This window comes from Cygnus atratus, chromosome 15 (assembly GCF_013377495.2).
Source record: "Cygnus atratus isolate AKBS03 ecotype Queensland, Australia chromosome 15, CAtr_DNAZoo_HiC_assembly, whole genome shotgun sequence".
Lineage (NCBI taxonomy): Eukaryota > Metazoa > Chordata > Aves > Anseriformes > Anatidae > Cygnus > Cygnus atratus.
This window is the reverse complement of record NC_066376.1, coordinates 12473938-12490292: the sequence shown is the minus strand read 5'-3', so window position 1 is coordinate 12490292 and position 16355 is coordinate 12473938. Positions and strand designations below refer to the sequence as shown.

The 16355-nt window shown below is 69.5% G+C and overlaps 2 protein-coding genes across 2 annotated transcripts; both read right to left on the bottom strand.

The window, feature by feature from the left end:
- Window positions 1-2571: 2571 nt before the first annotated feature.
- MYADM (myeloid associated differentiation marker) lies at window positions 2572-3438 on the bottom strand. Its single transcript, XM_035548998.1, has one exon. The coding sequence runs from the start codon at window positions 3436-3438 to the stop codon at window positions 2572-2574; it is 867 nt and encodes a 288-aa protein (XP_035404891.1).
- A 1048-nt stretch (window positions 3439-4486) lies between these two features.
- On the bottom strand, window positions 4487-14703 carry SEPTIN12 (septin 12). Its single transcript, XM_035549120.1, has 11 exons — window positions 14649-14703; window positions 11547-12515; window positions 6376-6561; window positions 5971-6099; window positions 5792-5873; window positions 5565-5702; window positions 5362-5479; window positions 5182-5277; window positions 5000-5096; window positions 4771-4822; window positions 4487-4631 (listed from the first exon to the last, which is right to left on the bottom strand). The coding sequence occupies exons 1-11, from the start codon at window positions 14701-14703 to the stop codon at window positions 4487-4489; spliced, it is 2067 nt and encodes a 688-aa protein (XP_035405013.1).
- Between the last annotated feature and the right edge of the window lie 1652 nt (window positions 14704-16355).

Below are 16355 nucleotides of genomic sequence, written 5' to 3'. Positions count from 1 at the left end.
CCCTGACCCCAATCCTGCTCCCACCTGGGTGCCCCCCAGGTAGCACCCACAGCCGTGTCCCCACGAGGTTGGGGCTCTGTGGGGGTCCCTCCCCTGGTGACACCGGTCTCAGCCAGGGGCACTGCCAGGCTGCCCCACTTGCCCCTGGTCCCCACTCCAGCTGGAGCAGCCCTGGGGGGCTCCTGGCCGTGGCCTGCAGCCACAAGGGACACAGAGGGGACGCAGAGGGGACATGGCGGGGGTGCGAGCCCTCAGGCAGTCACCTCAAGTGGGGCTCAGACCTGGCCCCCTTGGGGGAGGCTGATGGGGGCTGCCTGGGGGTTGCTTGTCCAGACGGGGACACGGAGGTGTCCCTAGGGCCACAGGGGCGCTGAGGGCCACAGCAACATCTCGGGGGGTCACAGGGGCTTCCAGCTGGTGGGGAAGGGGGCCGGGCGCTGGTGCTGGCTTGTAAGAAGCTAAACCCCCCTCGGCGGGCTCCTCACCCACCGCCAGCGACAGAGGTGGCCCTCGCATGCGGTGCAGCCAGCTGAAGGAGGGGACCCCTCCGGGGGCCCCCCGGGATCCCCAGCCAGCCTGGGGCTGAACCGTGCGCTCCAGCCGGCCCGGGGGTGCGGGAGGGGAGTGCCCGGTGCTCCATCGCCCCCCTCCCCACCGCCCGCCCCGCTCATCCCGGGGCCCTGGCTGCCGGCTCGGGTATCGTGAGGGGGGGCCCCCGGCCCCGGCGCCCCCCGCCCCGGCCGCACTCACCCGGGCCCTCGCCGGTGCCCGCTCCCCGCCGCCGCCGTGCCCCGGCCGCCCCGGGCCGTGCGCAGGAGCTGCCGCCTCCCGCGCCGCCGCTCCGGTGCACACCGACCCCTAGGGGGAGGAATCCGCCGCGCACCGGCACCGGCACCGCTCCTGCACCGGCAACCGCGCCGCACCGGGGCTCCCCATGGCACGGCACGGCACGGCACGGCACGGCACGGCACGGCGGCTCCCCGTGGCACAGCACGGCAACGGCACAGCACCGGCGCTCCCCATAGCGCGCTATTTGGGTACCCCATAGCACGGCACGGCACGGCACGGCACGGCACGGCACGGCACGGCACGGCACGGCACGGGGGCTCCGTATCATCACGGCCCGGCCCCGGAGCTGCCCACAGCACAGCACCCGGGAACCCCATAGCACGGTACAGCACCGGTGCTCCCTACGCCCACCAGCACTCAGCTGCTCCCGGTGCCACCGCGCGCCCCGGGGCCAAGAGACACCCCCAGATCCCTGCGTGGGGTGCAGCGGGCTGGGAGCCCCCCACACCCCGCATGCCCCCAGCCCACCCGTGGCTGCCTCCCCGCGCCCCAGCCTCACCGTGCCCACCGGCCGCAGCCCCGCCGCGTTACCCGTTACCGGCACCAAGCGCCGCAACTCATCGCCGGTGACGGCCGCCGCGCGCTCCCGCGCCTCTTTCCTCTATGAATTTCAATCAACTCGGGCACTAAAAATAGCTCCGCTCCGGCGCTGGGCAGGGCTGCGCCGGGGTGTGCGTTTTTTTTTTCCTTATTTGCTCAAAAAATTTCTGCCTCGAGAGGCTCTGGCAGCCGAGCGCGGGCCCCACCGGCAGGGCGGAGGTCACGGTGGCGAGGTGATGGCCACCGTGGGGTTGTGGCACCTGGCTGGGAGGTGGCGGGGACAAGGCGGTGGAACGGTGGTGGCACTGGTGAAGGAGCAGGGGGAGCGCAGCCTGGGGCCAAACACGTGGCTAAACGCAGCGCGAGGCCTGGGGAGGCAGAACCCGAGGGAGCAGCGCGGGTTGGGGACAGCGCAGGGACACTGTGCCCCGTGGGTGCCTGTCCCCCATGCCGGTGCCCTTCCTGCAGGACATGCCCACACCGCTTTGCGCCCTTCTTCCCAGCGTGGTGGCACCCTGCTGTGCCACCGGCCTCGCAGTGGCACCCCTTGGGCGCTGGTGGCTCCCCCGTGTCCTCAGGCAGGGGACTCCCTGGTGCCACCACGGTGTGAAACAGCAGGCACGGGGCGGGCGGCGCAGCCGCTCCAGCCAGCGTGACCGTGAGCCGTGGGGCTCTCACCCCGGTGATGGTGACAGACCTGTCCCAGGGCTTGGGGACTCTGCCCACCCCCCCCCAGCAGCCACATTCCTCCCGAACCCGTTCTGCAGGGTCCTGCGATGCCAAGTCAGAAGCATCCGGGTTGTTTTTTTTCCTGGTCATGCCCCGTTTAACTCCAGCGGCAATGGGCAGGAGAGAAGAGAAGCTGCTGAAGGCCGGTATCCCCCTGCCACCACCCGGCCCCAGGAGGCGACCCAGAACAGCCCCCCCCGCCCCAGCCAGGGAAAGAAAACAGGGGGAAGAAAGTGGAGGCAGAAACAAGTGAAAAATGACCCAATTTAATCCCAAAGCCCCCCCCGCCCCCAGGCCATCGGGATCCCCCCGCACCCTGCTCCCCCCCCCCGCCGGCACCCCCAGCACCACCGCTGCCCCCCGGCCCGGGGGGAGGCCGGGAGGAAGGAGCTCTCCGAGGCACCCGGCCTCTTCCTCAGCTCCGCGCCCGGCCCCGCGCCCGCCCCGCCGCCATCAGGGAGGGGCCCTGATGAAGACCATCTTGGTGGAGTAGACCAGGTCCACAAGGTAGGCGAGGAAGTTGAAGATGGTGAGGAAGGTGACCCCCAGGTGCTTGTTCCAGGAGCAGTTCGCGTCGCAGGGGTTGGGCCGGCTCGTGTTTTTGAAGCTGTAGAAGGGCCAGATGACAATGGCGGTGAGGTACATTACCATGGCCAGTGCGTTGTAGGCCACCAGCACCTTCTCCAGTGGGCAGGGCATGTAGCTGAGGCAGCGGCCGATGGTGAAGATGATGATGAGGAGGGTGATGATGAAGCAGATGGAGTAGACGGCCACGCACCACTGCAGGCCAGGTTGGGAGCCGTAGGAATCCAGCAAGGAGAAGATGAGACACGCCACATAGGCCTCAAACACCTTGAGGAGGCCAGGCACGGTGGAGAGGAAGCTGCTGATGTCCCCCGGCTTGGCACGGGTGAGCCCCACCTCGAGGGCGTAGGCGAGGAAGCAGAGGCAGGACATGGCCGTGGCGGCCGCCTGGCGCATGCAGGAGCTGCTGCTGCAAGGGCTGGTGATGAAGGCGGAGGGGAACACCACCGAGCTGGTGAAGATCATCAGTGCCGCCAGCATGGAGAAGGCTGAGGTGAAGTCATCCCAGGAGAGGGGCAGCTTGGGGTAGAGCTCCAGCAGCTCCAGCAGGACGATCAGCAGTGTCACGATGAAGCAGAAGCACCAGCTGAACATGCACCACGTCCCGTAGGGGGGCCCGAAGTTCCTGGTGGAGGCCACCAGGCTGAAGGAGATGCAGGACAGCAGGATGGCGAAGAGCCGGGCGATGCCCACCCAGGAGGTGACGGCTCGCAGGTTCACCGTCACCAGCGCCATGGCCCCGCCGAGCTCCCACGCCGAGCGCCGGGAAGTGGCCGCTGCCGCCTGCCGCTCTTATCTGCGTGCCGGGACCGAGGGGTGGGGCGCGCGGTGGGGAGCCGCCGGCTGCCGGCCCCCGCACATCCCCGGGGGTCCCCGCGCCACAGACCCCGGTCCCCGTCCCCACCACGGCCCCGCACGGCTGCTCGGGGCTGGCGGCGGTGCGGCGGGTGGATCATTAACGCGGGGCCGGCACTGGTGGTGACGGTTCGGGGGGGGCGGGTGCTGGCACCCAGCCCGGGCCCTGCCCTGGGGGCGGGAGGTGCAAAGGGGCCTCTCCCGCACCCCAGCAGCACCCAGGGGGCCCCCGCGCCCTGCCGGTGCTGCAGGTGAGGATTTCGGGGTGCTGCACCCTGAAATCCTGGGGGCTCCTTGGAAATGTCCCCATGAAGGGGGGAGGGAGGGGGCCCGGGGTCCCCACCAGGGGGTGACGCAGTGGGGAGCAGCTGGGTGTAGCCCACACACCTCCGGGTGCTGCTGCCACTCCCTGCGGGCACAGCCGTGGCCCGATAAGCGGCTCAAAGTCCGGGTGCGCCCGCTGCCGTCACCGGGCTGGGCCGGTGGGGTGACAGCGGGGAGGGGACCCGTGCTCCGCCAGCCCCGCTGCGACCGGCCGCCCTGCACCTGGCCAGCTGCCCCCTTGTCACCACCAGGGACAGCGCCGCGGGGGTGGCAGGGGGAGGATGACAATGGCGGATGCTGAAGGCTCCGGCTTCACCTTTAATGCCAAGCAGGCTTCAGGGGATCCTGGTGAAGCCCGGTGGCGAGGCTGGGGGTGACTTGGGGACGGGGACACCCTGGGAGCCCCCTCTGCTCACATCCTTGAACCAGCGTGGGCCGGGGGGGGTGCGTGGCGTCCCCCTGCACCTGCCGAGGTGTCCGGGGACAGGGGAAGGTGATGCCGGGGGGCGTGGGTCCGTCCGCAGCTGGCAGAGGTGGCACGGGGCAGCACAGTCACTGGTGGGGCAGGTGACGGTCACCGCCACGGGGGCTGGGCTCCCAGGGCTCAGAGGTTGCTGTCGTCCTCGTCCTTGCCCGGCAGCCCATTGGCGGGGCTCAGCGCCACCCGGTTGCTCTCGTTCAGCCGCCGCACGCGGTAGCTCTCGTAATGCACGTTGTGGGTGATGTCCTTGAGATCCTGCAGGTGGGACCTGCCCGGGGTGGCAGCAAGGAGGAAGGGCACCAAGTCACCGTCACACACCGCCCCCGTGGCTGGGGGTGCCCCCCCAACCCCACCCTGGGGTGCTCCAGCAGGGTCCTGGGCACCCCCAGCCCCATTCCCCGGCTCACCGGATGAGCAGGTCCCGCAGCATGGGGAACTCGCAGTGCATCGGGTTCTCCACTGCAAGGCAAGACAGAGCAGGCTGTGGGGACGTCCTGGGCCAGCTGGGGGCCACCAGAGCTCGGGCACAGCCCCACGCCGTGGGGAGAGCACCCACCCAGGCAAGGGTGCACCCAGGGGTGCTGCTGCCCTCAAGGCCCCCCTGGTGGCACCCTGGTCCCCCTTGGCTGCCCTTACCTTCGATAATGCCCCACTTGGTCTTGCGGCCCAGCACCCGCCTGCCGTTCACCTGGTGCTCCTGGTCCGCCCCCACCACGGCGAACGGGATCTTCTCCTGCAGGCGCAGGGGTGCACGGTCACCCCGGGGTGCCACCGTGCTCCCCCCAGCCCGCAAAACGCCAGCATATCCCGGCCCTCACCCGAATCACGTTGTTGAGCAACCTGTCATCCGGGTCCTCGTCGAAGTCCTCCTGCGGGTACACGCTGATGGCATGGGCCTTCAGGTCCTGCTGGATCTGCGGGGCACGGGATGTGAGATGGTGCTGGACTGAGTTTGGGGGGGGTGTCAGGACCAGGAGCCCCCCCGGGGGTGCCCTCACCCGTTGCTTGAACTCTGCCCGCTCCTCCAGGGTGAGCGTGTCGGCTTTGGCGATCACCGGCACCACGTTGACGATCTTGCTGAGCCTCCGCATGAACTCCAGGTCGAGGGGCCTCAGCCTGATAGGGATGTCTGTCACCCTGCTGCCCCTCCAGCAGCACCCATGGGTGCCAGCAGGGGTGGGGGCACCGTGGTGGTACTCACCAGTGTCCCGTGGGGGGGACAAAGTACACGCAGCCATGGACCCTGGTGTCCGGAATCTTCCTCTTACGGGTGATGAGGATCTCCTCGCGCAGGTACCTCTCGTACTGCTCGTTGATGTACTTGATGATGGGGTCCCAGCTGGTGATGAAGGGATGGCATCAGAGAGCCCCGCAGGGGCTCAACCTCTCCCAAAATTCTGCCACCCCCCACCCCCGGCTGTGCCCTACCAGTTCTCATTGTTGATCTGGTCCCCGAATCCCGGCGTGTCCGTCACCGTCAGCTTCATCTTCACACCCTTCTCTTCGATGACTACGGGGCATGTGGGGTCAGCGGGGTCCACGCATTAAGGAGGCTTCCCCTGCTTCTCCCCAGGGTTTAAGGGACATGACCGCATCGGTGGCCTTACCATGGGTGACCGACTGCAGCTGCACTGTCTTTGGGATGCGCTCCTCCTGGCCGGGCTGCGAGGCTTTGCGGCTCACTTTGGACTTGAAGAGGGTGTTCACCATCGTGGACTTCCCCAGCCCGCTCTGCCCTGCGGGGACACCAGCAGCTCCGCTTTGTCCCCTCTGATGGTATTTATAACCCCTCTCCCTATGATAACGCCTCGGTACCCATTTAGGAGCATCCCAGTCCTGCAGGACCAAGGTTGGGATGAGTTGCCCAGCTCCTGGTGCCGTGGGAAGCGTCACCACCGTATCACGCTACGGGATTCATCCTTCCCCAGTTTATTGTTAAAAGCCTGCTTTTTCCCATCCTCCCCCCACACAGTGGCATCACATTTCCAGCCACCAGCCCCACGAGCGCTCACCGACGACCATGATGTTGAACTCGAAGCCCGTCTTCATGGTCTTGACCCTCATCTGGTCGAGCACGGCTTCGATCCCCACGTAGCCGAAGAGCTCATGCGCCCCCTTGCCGGGCGCAGCGCCGGGGGGCAGCTCCTCGAGCATGGCCGGCGCCTCCATGCTGCTCTCCTGTGGCTCCAGGCTGCTCCCTGCGTGGGGGCGAACGCGGGGTGAGCCCAGGGCTGCTGAGGAGCAGGGACGCCCCCAAACCCTGTCCCCAGCTTACTCCCGTGCCTGGTAGGATGCCTGGGCTGGCTGCTGCTCGCCCCACCGCCGTTACCCCAGCAGCAGCTGCGCCGGCGGGCACGCAGCCCCGGCGCATTCCTGGCAGCTGGCGAGGCAAAGCTCGGCAACGGGGCGCGCCGCCCCCCCGGCACCACGGGCAGAGGGGACGTGGGCGTCCCTTAGCAGCATCACTGGGGCGACTCTGCCCCTATGTGGACCACCGAGCACCCGTATCCGCCTGAGCCCTCCACAATGCCACCCGCAGCTCGGCAAGCGATGGTGTCACAAGCACCAGCACCCGGTCCCAGCCACCAGCATCCTTCATTGTCACCCCGTGCCGTGGCCAGCGGGCACCTCGTGGTGCAGCCCTGGTGTGCACCGGGGGGCTCCGGGCACGGCACCGCACCCTGCTTTGCACCAGGCACCTGTAACCCAGGAGGGGAGCGCAGGCGGTGGCACCGCCACGGGGGCCAGCACCGAGACGCGTGTCCAGCCCCGAGAGGGTGAAGGGTGGCAGTGCCACCGCGGTGCCACCGGGTACCAGCTGGACCAGAGCTGCCGGGCGTGCAGCCAGAGCCCCTCGCCTTCCGCCCACCCCAGCCCTTTGTGTGGTAGCTTCAAGGGGCCCCCGAGCCCTCCTCCTCCTCCTTCTCCCTCTCCTCCTCCTCCTCCCTCCCAGCACGGCCATTGTTCGGGTCCTACCTCTGAGACGCGACGTCCCCGCTCAGCGCCCCGCTCCCACGCAGCTGACTGGGGACGGGGGGGGGACCGCGGGTGTCCCCGTCCCCTGGCCGCTGCCGCGCCGCAGCCCGGTCCCGTCCCCTCCGGGGCTCAATCGCGGGCTGGCGCCCGGCTGCGCTCGCACATGCCCAGCATGGCAATAACCCTGCCTCCCCCGCCCCCCGCCCATGCACCGAGTTTGCCCGTTCTGAGCTCAGCCTCCAACACAGCCAGCAGCAACGGGGACCCTGGCACGGCAACGCCCCCATCCCCAAACGGCACACTGAGCACCCACGGTGTGGGTGGCCCCTGAGCACCCCCACCAGCCCCGTGGCACCCAGGGCTGTCCCCGGGGCACCCACCTGGCACCGGGCGGTGGTGGGGGAAGCACCGGGGACCCCCACGCCTGGCACTGCCCACCCTGCTGCCGCAGTGCCCCACGGCGCCTGCGTCCCCCAGCCCACGCCGCAGCCTCCCCGCCTGGCACATATGTGCCAGCCATCTCTTGGCGTTGGCGAGGCTCGAGCAGCAGCTTGCCGCCGGCCCAAGCTGCCGACGCAGCCACGTGCCATGTGTCCTGGGGACAGGGACCCGCAGGGCCTGCCCCGGCAGTACTGGGAGGCGGATGGAGCGATGCGCTCAGTGCTGTGCATCCCGGGGAGGGGGGACCGGGTGCCCTGTGCCCACCAGTGGGCACGAGCCCACCTTGCTGGGAGGTGCGGGATCAGCCGCTGTGGCTGCAAGGATGCAGCCGGTGACCGGGAAGGTGGCAGGGATGGGGACAGCAGCTCTGCATGGCCTGGCGAGCAGCCGGGCTGGGAGCAGGGGGGGAGCACCGCAGGGTGCTGCGCACGCCATCCTCCCGGGGGGAGATTTTATCTCTCCAAACCTGGCATGGCCCAGCTCCCATCCGCCCACGGCACCCCAGCGCCCTTGGCTGCATTGGCTGGGGCTTTCCTCGGAAATGTCAAAACAGCCTGGGACTTCCTGGTGACAGCCGTGACACCCAGCTGGTGGGGGGGGGGCGGGCGGGCAGCAGGGTGCTGCCTGCAGCAGTGCCTGCTCCTGTCGGTGCTTGGAGCGAGCTGGGGGGGCTCATCCTGCCCTGCCCCCCAACTCACCTCAGCACCATGCGGTGCCAGGACCCCCACCTGCCCCCAAGGTTGCCAGGACAGATCCGGAACCAAGCGATGCAGCCACTGCCTGCAGCCACCCCGATGGTGCCCCCACCCCCAGTCCCCAAGCCACAACCAGGAGGACGAGCGCCACTCGCTCGCAACCACCCCGAGCTCAGCGTGGGCAGGAGGAGCTGGGCCAGCCCTGAGCATCCCGCGTGTCCCTACCTCACCTCTGCTCCCCCAAGCAGGAGACACCCCCAGCGCCCCACAAAGCTTTCCCACCTCCACACGAGCCGCCACCCATCGCCACCCCAGGGGGCCTGGCCACCGCAGGCAGGGCGCAGCGCCTGCACCCTTGGCTCCCAGGGCTGCGATACCCACGCAGGGGCTGCCAGCACGGCTGTCACCTCCTGCCCCATGCTGTGCCGTGCCGGCGGCAGCGCCGAGCAGACACAAACAGCCAGAGGGGTGCGGGTGGAGCCACGCAGAGCCACTGGGTGCTGCGCCCACAGCCCCCCGGCAGGGCGCCAGCCCCCCGGTGCCGCAGGCGACCCCGCCGCCCTCCGCCAGAAACCGCGGCCAAGAGCGCGGCGGCCGGGCGGCCCATGTGGGGCCATTAGGGAGCTCTTCATTATCTCTTCATGTGGCCCAGGATAATGGCTCTCTGTAGACGGACCTGTTCCAGGGCTCATTTAGGATTGTTTATTTTCCAGGCAGGGACAAGTAATCCTGGGTCCGTGGTATCCCGGAATGGTTTAATTACTGATGCGGGGTTAATCGGCACATTGGCCGGAGAAGCCTGTAATAAGCTCACAGGGGTGGAGGGTGGCGGGAGGCGGCGATGGGAAAGGAGCTGAGCATCGCTGGGCGCGGGGAGCACAGCCAAAAGGCTCGCAGGATGCAGCCGCAGTGAGCCAGCCCCTGTGGTGCAGACACAGAGGGTTTTGGGGTGAAGATCCCCCGCCCCTTACAGGAGCCCGTGGTGGCCATGCCATGATGACAGTGCCCACTATGCCACAGCTGGTCCTCACCCAGCCGAGTGTGACCCAGAAACACCGCTCCCACCGCCATGCAGGACCCGAGGGGACAGCGGTGACCAGCCCCGTCCAAGGCCGGACCCGGAGCCGGGCTGGCCGTGGAGCTGCACTGGGCTGGGTGCTGTGCTGCGGGCTGGGTGCCGCGCGCCCACCGCAAGCAGAAGAGGAAGTGAGACCATGGGGCCCTGCTGCAGCGACAGGGACCAAAACCCTGCCATGACACCGAGCACCCTGCCCACCGTGCATATGGGAACCGGGGCGCTCGACCTGCCCCAGCACCCCACACCCGCCAGCCTCCCTGCGCGCCTCCGTCCGCCCCTACCTCGGCTCCGGCCGTGCCGCTGCACCACGAGCTGGTCACTGGGGCCAAATGGCTCCTGGGGTGCAAGGCAGGAGGGAGGCTGCAGCCCACGGCTCCTCCTCCGCTCCTCCTCCTCCTCCTCCTCGCCTCAGGGCCCTGCGTGGGTGATTGGGGCGCTCGGTGTGGAAGTGAAACACGGCGGCTGTGGAAGTGAAGCTCAGCGCTTCCCGAAAAGGGGAGCGGGCCCAAGCACACCACCAAGAGCCCCCAACACCCAGGGCAAACTGTGGCTGCGTGCACCCGTGGGTGCCACTGGCTCAGGCCCTGGTGTCCCCCGGGAGAGGAACTGCCCCGTCCCCACCTCTTCCCGGCACAGGAGCCTCGGTCCCGGTGCCGGTGCCCACACGCTGCCCTCCGGTTTGCGCCCACTCCACAGCCTGGCCCAGCCAGGCCCAGCTCGGCCGTCCTGTCACCAGCGCCCTGACCCTGCTGTGTCCCCCCCCAGCTTGGGTCCAGCCGGGCTGGCTCGGCCACGGGCATTGCTGCAGGATGATTCACTGCAGCCCAGAGCAGATGTATGGATGCCTTCGCGAGCGTTAGTACTTAGAGCCCCGGCGACGGCGGCTTTCAAGGCACCTGAGCGAGACAGGCCATGATCCCCAGGCATGTAAACAGGCGGCCCCGGCGGCTGCGGCCGTGCCCTGGCCACCCCGGCGTCCTCCCTCCATCCCCGGGGCCGCGCCGTGCTCGGGGACGGACGCCTGGGCAGGCGGCGGTGGGAGGCTGCGCCAGGGACGCGGCCGTGCCCTGCGCCTGGGGGCCCCGTGCTGCCACCGCCGTGAGGGGACACTTGGCACCGCGGGGCCCTGCCTGTGGTGGCACGGGGCCACGTGCACGTCCCACATCCCATGGGAGACACCAAGAGCCACGAGCTGCAGCCTGGGCATGTGGGCGTTGCACACCACACCGCTGGCAGGGATGAAGCCACTGGTGCAGGGACAGCCTAGGGATGGGAGCGGTGGCTTGGGGACCCCAGGAGGGTCTGCTGGGGCTCTGCCGTGGGGGGGCCTGCGGCCCCCGCTTCCTCCCCACCCTTCCCGGGGCGCGGGTGGTGCGAGCATGTCAAAGCAGACCTTGGCCCCCCGCCACCTCCTCCGCCCCCGGGCCGCTGCGGGAAGGGAGGCAACAGGATCTGTCCCCGTGCCAAGGCGAGGAGGGATGAGGAGGGAAGAAAGCGCTGGACGTGGGACAAGATCGCAGCGATACGAGGCACGAGCACGGCCCCGGCGCTCGGCGCTGTGGCGGATGCAGCACATGTGTCCCGACCTGTCTCCCCACACCGGGGAAAACAATTAGTGCCAGGGGGTAGCGCGGAAAGCTCGCCAGGCACCCCGGGGCCGAGTGGGACGGGAGCGCTGCCAGCACCGTGCTCGGCTCCGTGCCGTGCGGCCCCCCTGCCACGCGCCATGCTGAGCCGTGCCAGGTTGAGCCCCGAAGCACCTGGCCCCGCAGCACTGGGCACTGAGAAGGATGCAGGTGGGGACTGGTGACAGTGGCAGTGTGCTCAGCGGGTGCTTCAGGGCCAGCCTGGCACTGCCATGGCCACGTCCCCAGCACCAGCCGGGGTGGCTTGAGGTGGCACCAGCACTGGGGCACAGCGCACCACGGGGCTCACCGACAGCAAGGGGTCCCGGTGGGGATGGGAGAGAGGGACAGAGGGGAGCGAGTCCTACCGTGCTCTGGCGTCCCTGGGGTGCAGCAGCCGTCTGCAGCCTCACTGGGCCCCTGTGGCCCCACTGAGCTGGCACTGGAGGCCTTCCCCATGGGGGGACTGGTGCCACTGCCATCCCTTGGTGCTGCTGAGGTCCCCGACACCAGCACCAGCCCCCCGAGGAAGGTGGGCTGGGAGCTCACTTGCACCGTCTGTGGCTGGGACACCAGCTTGAAGGGGGCTGCCTGGGGGGGCAGCAGCAGGGACAGAGCCTCGCCAGGGTCGGTGGCCATGGTGGCAGCAAGGGTGGTGTCCCCTGGGCCCCGGGGGGGCGGGCGGGCCAGGCGGGGGCTGGCGCTGAGACAGACCCTGAGCTGCGTCTGGGGTGGCCCCGGGGCCACCTCGGTGGGTGAAGAGGAGGAAGAGGGGGAGGAAGGCCGGTGGGCACAGGGCTGGGAGGTGGGGCTGCGGGCACCCCACGGCAGCGGGGGGCGCGAGGCCGGTGGGGGGACCCCTGGCTCCTCGGCGATGTGCAGGTCCAGCGCTGGCAGCGAGCCATGGCCGGTGGCCACGTGGAGGGGACGCTCTGGCTCCGCCGGGAAGACGCTGCTGTGGGACGGCACCTTCTTCAGGCCGTGGCTGGTGGCCGGGGGGGCACCTGGCGGCTGGGAGGGCGCGGGGCTCTCCAGGCTGGAGGAGGAGCTGCGCAGGCTCTCGCCGTCGCTGCCCGGCCCCGGGCGGGTCTGGAAGGAGGCGACGCGGGCAATGGCGCTGCTGCTGGGGCCCTGGCTGACGGCGAGGCTGGTGCTGAGCCGGCTCCGCAGCAGCGGGCTGTGGGACGGGCTAGGGCCCGTGCCCATGCGGGGCGCGGGGCTGGGCTGCAGCAAGCGGTGGCTCTCGACGGCACCCGAGGGCAATGGGGATGCAGCAGGGGAGCCGGGCACCTCGTCCACATCCTCTGTGTCCTCTGCCTCAAACGACTTCTTGAGCGCTGGGTGAGAGAGAGAGAGAGGGAGAGGTGGTATGAGAGTGGCACCCGATGGCACCCGGCATTGTCAGAGCCACGGCCGAGCCCAGAGCTCATCAGAGACCCCCCTACCCCATGCACCTGGAGTCTCCTGCCGTGCAGCCAGGTGCCAAAGAGCCGTTTGTGAGCCCGGCCCGGATGGGAAACCAGATCGCTGCCACCGGCCCCACGGCATTGTTCTCCCTGGCTTATCTGCGGGCCGGCCGGCCGGTGCCGCTGCCTCCCTGGCTCCCCCGCGCAGCACACTGCCCGCTTTATTCCCCTGTAAGGGATCCGGCCCTGCGTAACCAGATCCCCGCCGGACCCTCTCGTCCTGCATCTACCAGGAGCACAGCTCCAGCTGCGGGCACCAGTGCTGAGGATTCCTGCCGTGTTCCAGGGCATTAACCCTGAAGCCTACTGATGGCGAGGCAGGCCAGTGCTATCGCTACGTGCAGCGGTAACGTTACAGGGCACGTGCTCAGCCTCTGCGGACCGCGACAGCCCTGCCAAGGGCTCTTCCGCTCCCCCATGAGCAGCACGCGGGAGGGTTCACAGCTCTAAATGTGTGTAACCAGCCCACGCCGCATCCCCAGGGCTCCTGTCAGTGCAAACGTGCCTCCCGCTTCCCCTGCACGCCCCCCGCCCACTCGCAGCCCTTTGGGCATCGCAGCGCCTGGCTGCGGAGCAAAGCCGCCTGCCACGGGGCGTTTGGCAGTGGCGGGGGGCGAGCTGGGGCCCAGGTCGGGCATCCCACTCCCCCAGGGGCAGCGATCCCTCACGGCCCGGCCAGGCACCGCCGCGGTGGGTCTGAGCAGCCGGGACCCCCATGAAGCCCCCGCGGGCAGGAAGCGCCTTCGCGGGGTGGCCGCCCCCTCCCTCCCTCCCTCCCTCTTTCCCTCTCTCGGCAGCGCGGGGCCCCCCGGGAGCCGTGTTCCTGCCAGATCTGCCGAAGCGGCACCGTTTGGTGCCGGCTCCCCACGGAGAGCTCCCACTGAGAGTTGCCCGCGGTGGGGAGCCCCACGCGGCGCCCCGTCCTCCCCGCTGTGCTGGCATGTGCACCGGCGTGAGGCCGCCCTCATCCTCCTCTTCCTCAGCCTCATCCGCTGACCGGCTTGGCCATGGCCCCATCAGTGCTGGGGGCAGTGGGGCGATGGGGTGGGGGCGATGGGGACCTGGCCAGGGGGCGATGGGGCTGGGCTGGGTCTCGCTGCCCCGTCCCCTCCTCAGGTCACTGGCCCCGTGCCCGGGGCTGGGCAGAGGTCAGGGGCCAGGGCGCGGGTGATGCTAATAACAGCTCTCCGCAGGGCAGGTATTTCCCAGGCAGCCAGGCTGCCGGGGGCGGTGGGGACACGGGGGCGATGGGGACACGGGGGGGGGGCGACTCCCCCCACTCTGCGCTGCTCTCCACCGCCGCAGCCCGGGGGTACCCCAAACCACCTCCTTTTACCCCAAATCTTCCCCAGTCGTGAGCCACCCTCGCCATCCTCTGCCCGGCCGCGGTGCCCGGAGCCAGGGGCAGGGCGGGGGCGGCGGAGCAGCCCCGGGGGGGCCGGGGTAGGTGCTCGCATTCCTCCCCGGCGAGGGCAGCAGCAGCCCCAGCGTCAGGTTTCGCCGCCCGCTCCTCCCCACCCTGCCCCTTCCCAAGCCCCTGCCCCGACCCGCCGCGGCCTCCGGCGAGCAGCGAGGGAGGATTTGGGGCCGAAAGAAAAAAAGGAAAAAAAAAAAAAGGAAAAAAAAAAAAGGAAAAAAAAGAACAAAAAAAAAAAGAGGAAAAGGAAAAAAAAAAGAGAAAAAAGGAAAGGAAAAAAAAAAGGAAAAAAAAACTTCTCGGTGCTATCGGGCTCCCCGTGCCCGGCCCCATTGAGCAGCGACGGGTGGGAGCGCAACGCGGGACGCGGCGTGCACGCGTGGGGGAGCGCACACGCACCCCTCCGAATGTGTGTATACACGTACACGCATGCACACACACACACACACACACACGCGCGCACCCCTTCCCGGACCGAGCCCAGCCCCGCGCACCCAGCCGTGAGCGCAGCCCCGCGTGGGGTCTGGGGGGCAGCGGGGTCCCGGGGGAGGATCTGGGGGGGCTGGGGCGGGGGGTCCTGGCCTCACCTTCGAAGTCAGAGAGGATCCCGTCCAGGTGCTCCTTGACCGAGAGCCGGGCCATGGGCGCGGGGGGCCGCGGGGCCGCGCCGCATGGGAACCGGAGCGGAACCGGAGCGGAACCGGAGCGGAACTGGAGCGGAGCGGCGCAGCCCGGTCCGGGACGGCGGCGGCTGCCCTGGGCTGTGCGGGCGAGCAGGCGAAGGAGGAGGGGAAAGGAGCGGGAGGAGGGGAGGGCTGCAGGGGGCGGGGGCGGCGGGGGGAGGCGCTGCCCGCGCCCCCGCCCCGGCCGGATCCCCCCACCCGGTTCCCCGGGCCCGGCCTGGGGGGCTCCGGTGGTCCCAACCCCGCCAGCCCCGTCCCCGTGGCTGCTGTCCCCACCCCACGCTGCCAGACCCCTGCCATCCCCACGGCCGCCCTGGGATGCTGCAGCCCCTCGCCCCCACGGATAGGGGTCACCCGTGGGTGCAGGAGGAGGACGGGACCCCCGCCCCCCGCCCCCCCCCCCCCCCGCCACCCACGTGGTGGGAGTGCAGAGTGGTTGCCAGAGCTGGGGACCCCCACGCCTGCCTCTGCAGCACCCGTGCAAAGGGGTCACCAAGCGGCCCTGCCCCATGCTGCCCCCCTTCCAGGGATGCTCCCAGCATCCGCCTTGGTGCTGCTCGATGTGGGGGTCCCGGGTGGGCTGGGGTCGTGGGGGTCCCGGGTGGGCTGTACACCATAGGCCCAGGGATTTCCTGCTTGGAGCAAGAGGAGGAAAACGTGGTGGCGCAGGCAGGGCTGCCTGTTGTCACCTCCTCATCGGGCGTGTGGGTGTCCGCTGGGCGTTACCGTCCCGTCCTGCATCCCGGAGCATCCCCGGGGACTGGCTGCCGGCCGCAGGGACCTGCGCTCCCCGTGAGCATCCCGGGGTGCAGCCCATGGCGGGTCCCAAGGGGCAGCACCGATGGGCGAGGGGCTGACCCTCACAGCCTTGCGGGATGCTCGAGGGGGGCACCAAGGGTTAAGCCGCCCCCTCCCGTCCCCAGTCCCAGCGAGGGAAATTGGCAGCAGATGTGGAAGGGAAGGAGCTGGAAATCCCTTCTCCAAACACGGGTCCCGCAGCGCCAGCCCTGCTCCTCACCACCCTCCAGCCGCCCGGCCGAGAGTAAACACCCAGCTGCTGCAGCGCATTCCTGCGCTGGGCCCGGGCTGGGGGCTGCGGCCCCACGTCCCCGTCCCCACGGGGAGCCCGTGGATGCAGCCCCGGTGCCGTGTCCTCGCCCTGGGGTGCAGGACACGGCTGCTGTGTGGTCCCGGCCGCATTTGGGGGCTTTTGGAGGTGTCCGCTGACTCCCCAGGGAAGGGTCTGGACGGCGCTGCGGTGTGCTCCACGAGGCCGGGGTGATTTATGGCGCTGCCTTTGCCCGTGGAGCTGAGACAGTGCTGGGCTTGATGTGCCCAACCCGAGGAAGGCAGCGGCGGAGTGGCCGCAGGGCCGACACCGTGGCCACGGTCGGGTCACGGCGCGTGGGTTGGGGCTCCCGGCGCACCCATGGCAGGACCAGAAGGGCCGGAGCGTGGCGGCGGCGGTGTGAGGAGCGTTGCAGAAGCTGCCGAGTGGCCCCAAGGAGTTTTGGAGCCGCGACAGCTCCGCAAAGCCATAAACCTATTGAAAGTGTGTTTGTTTAAACGCACTTCTATTTTTTTAAGAGCTCTTCAGAGCTCCCCGGGGTG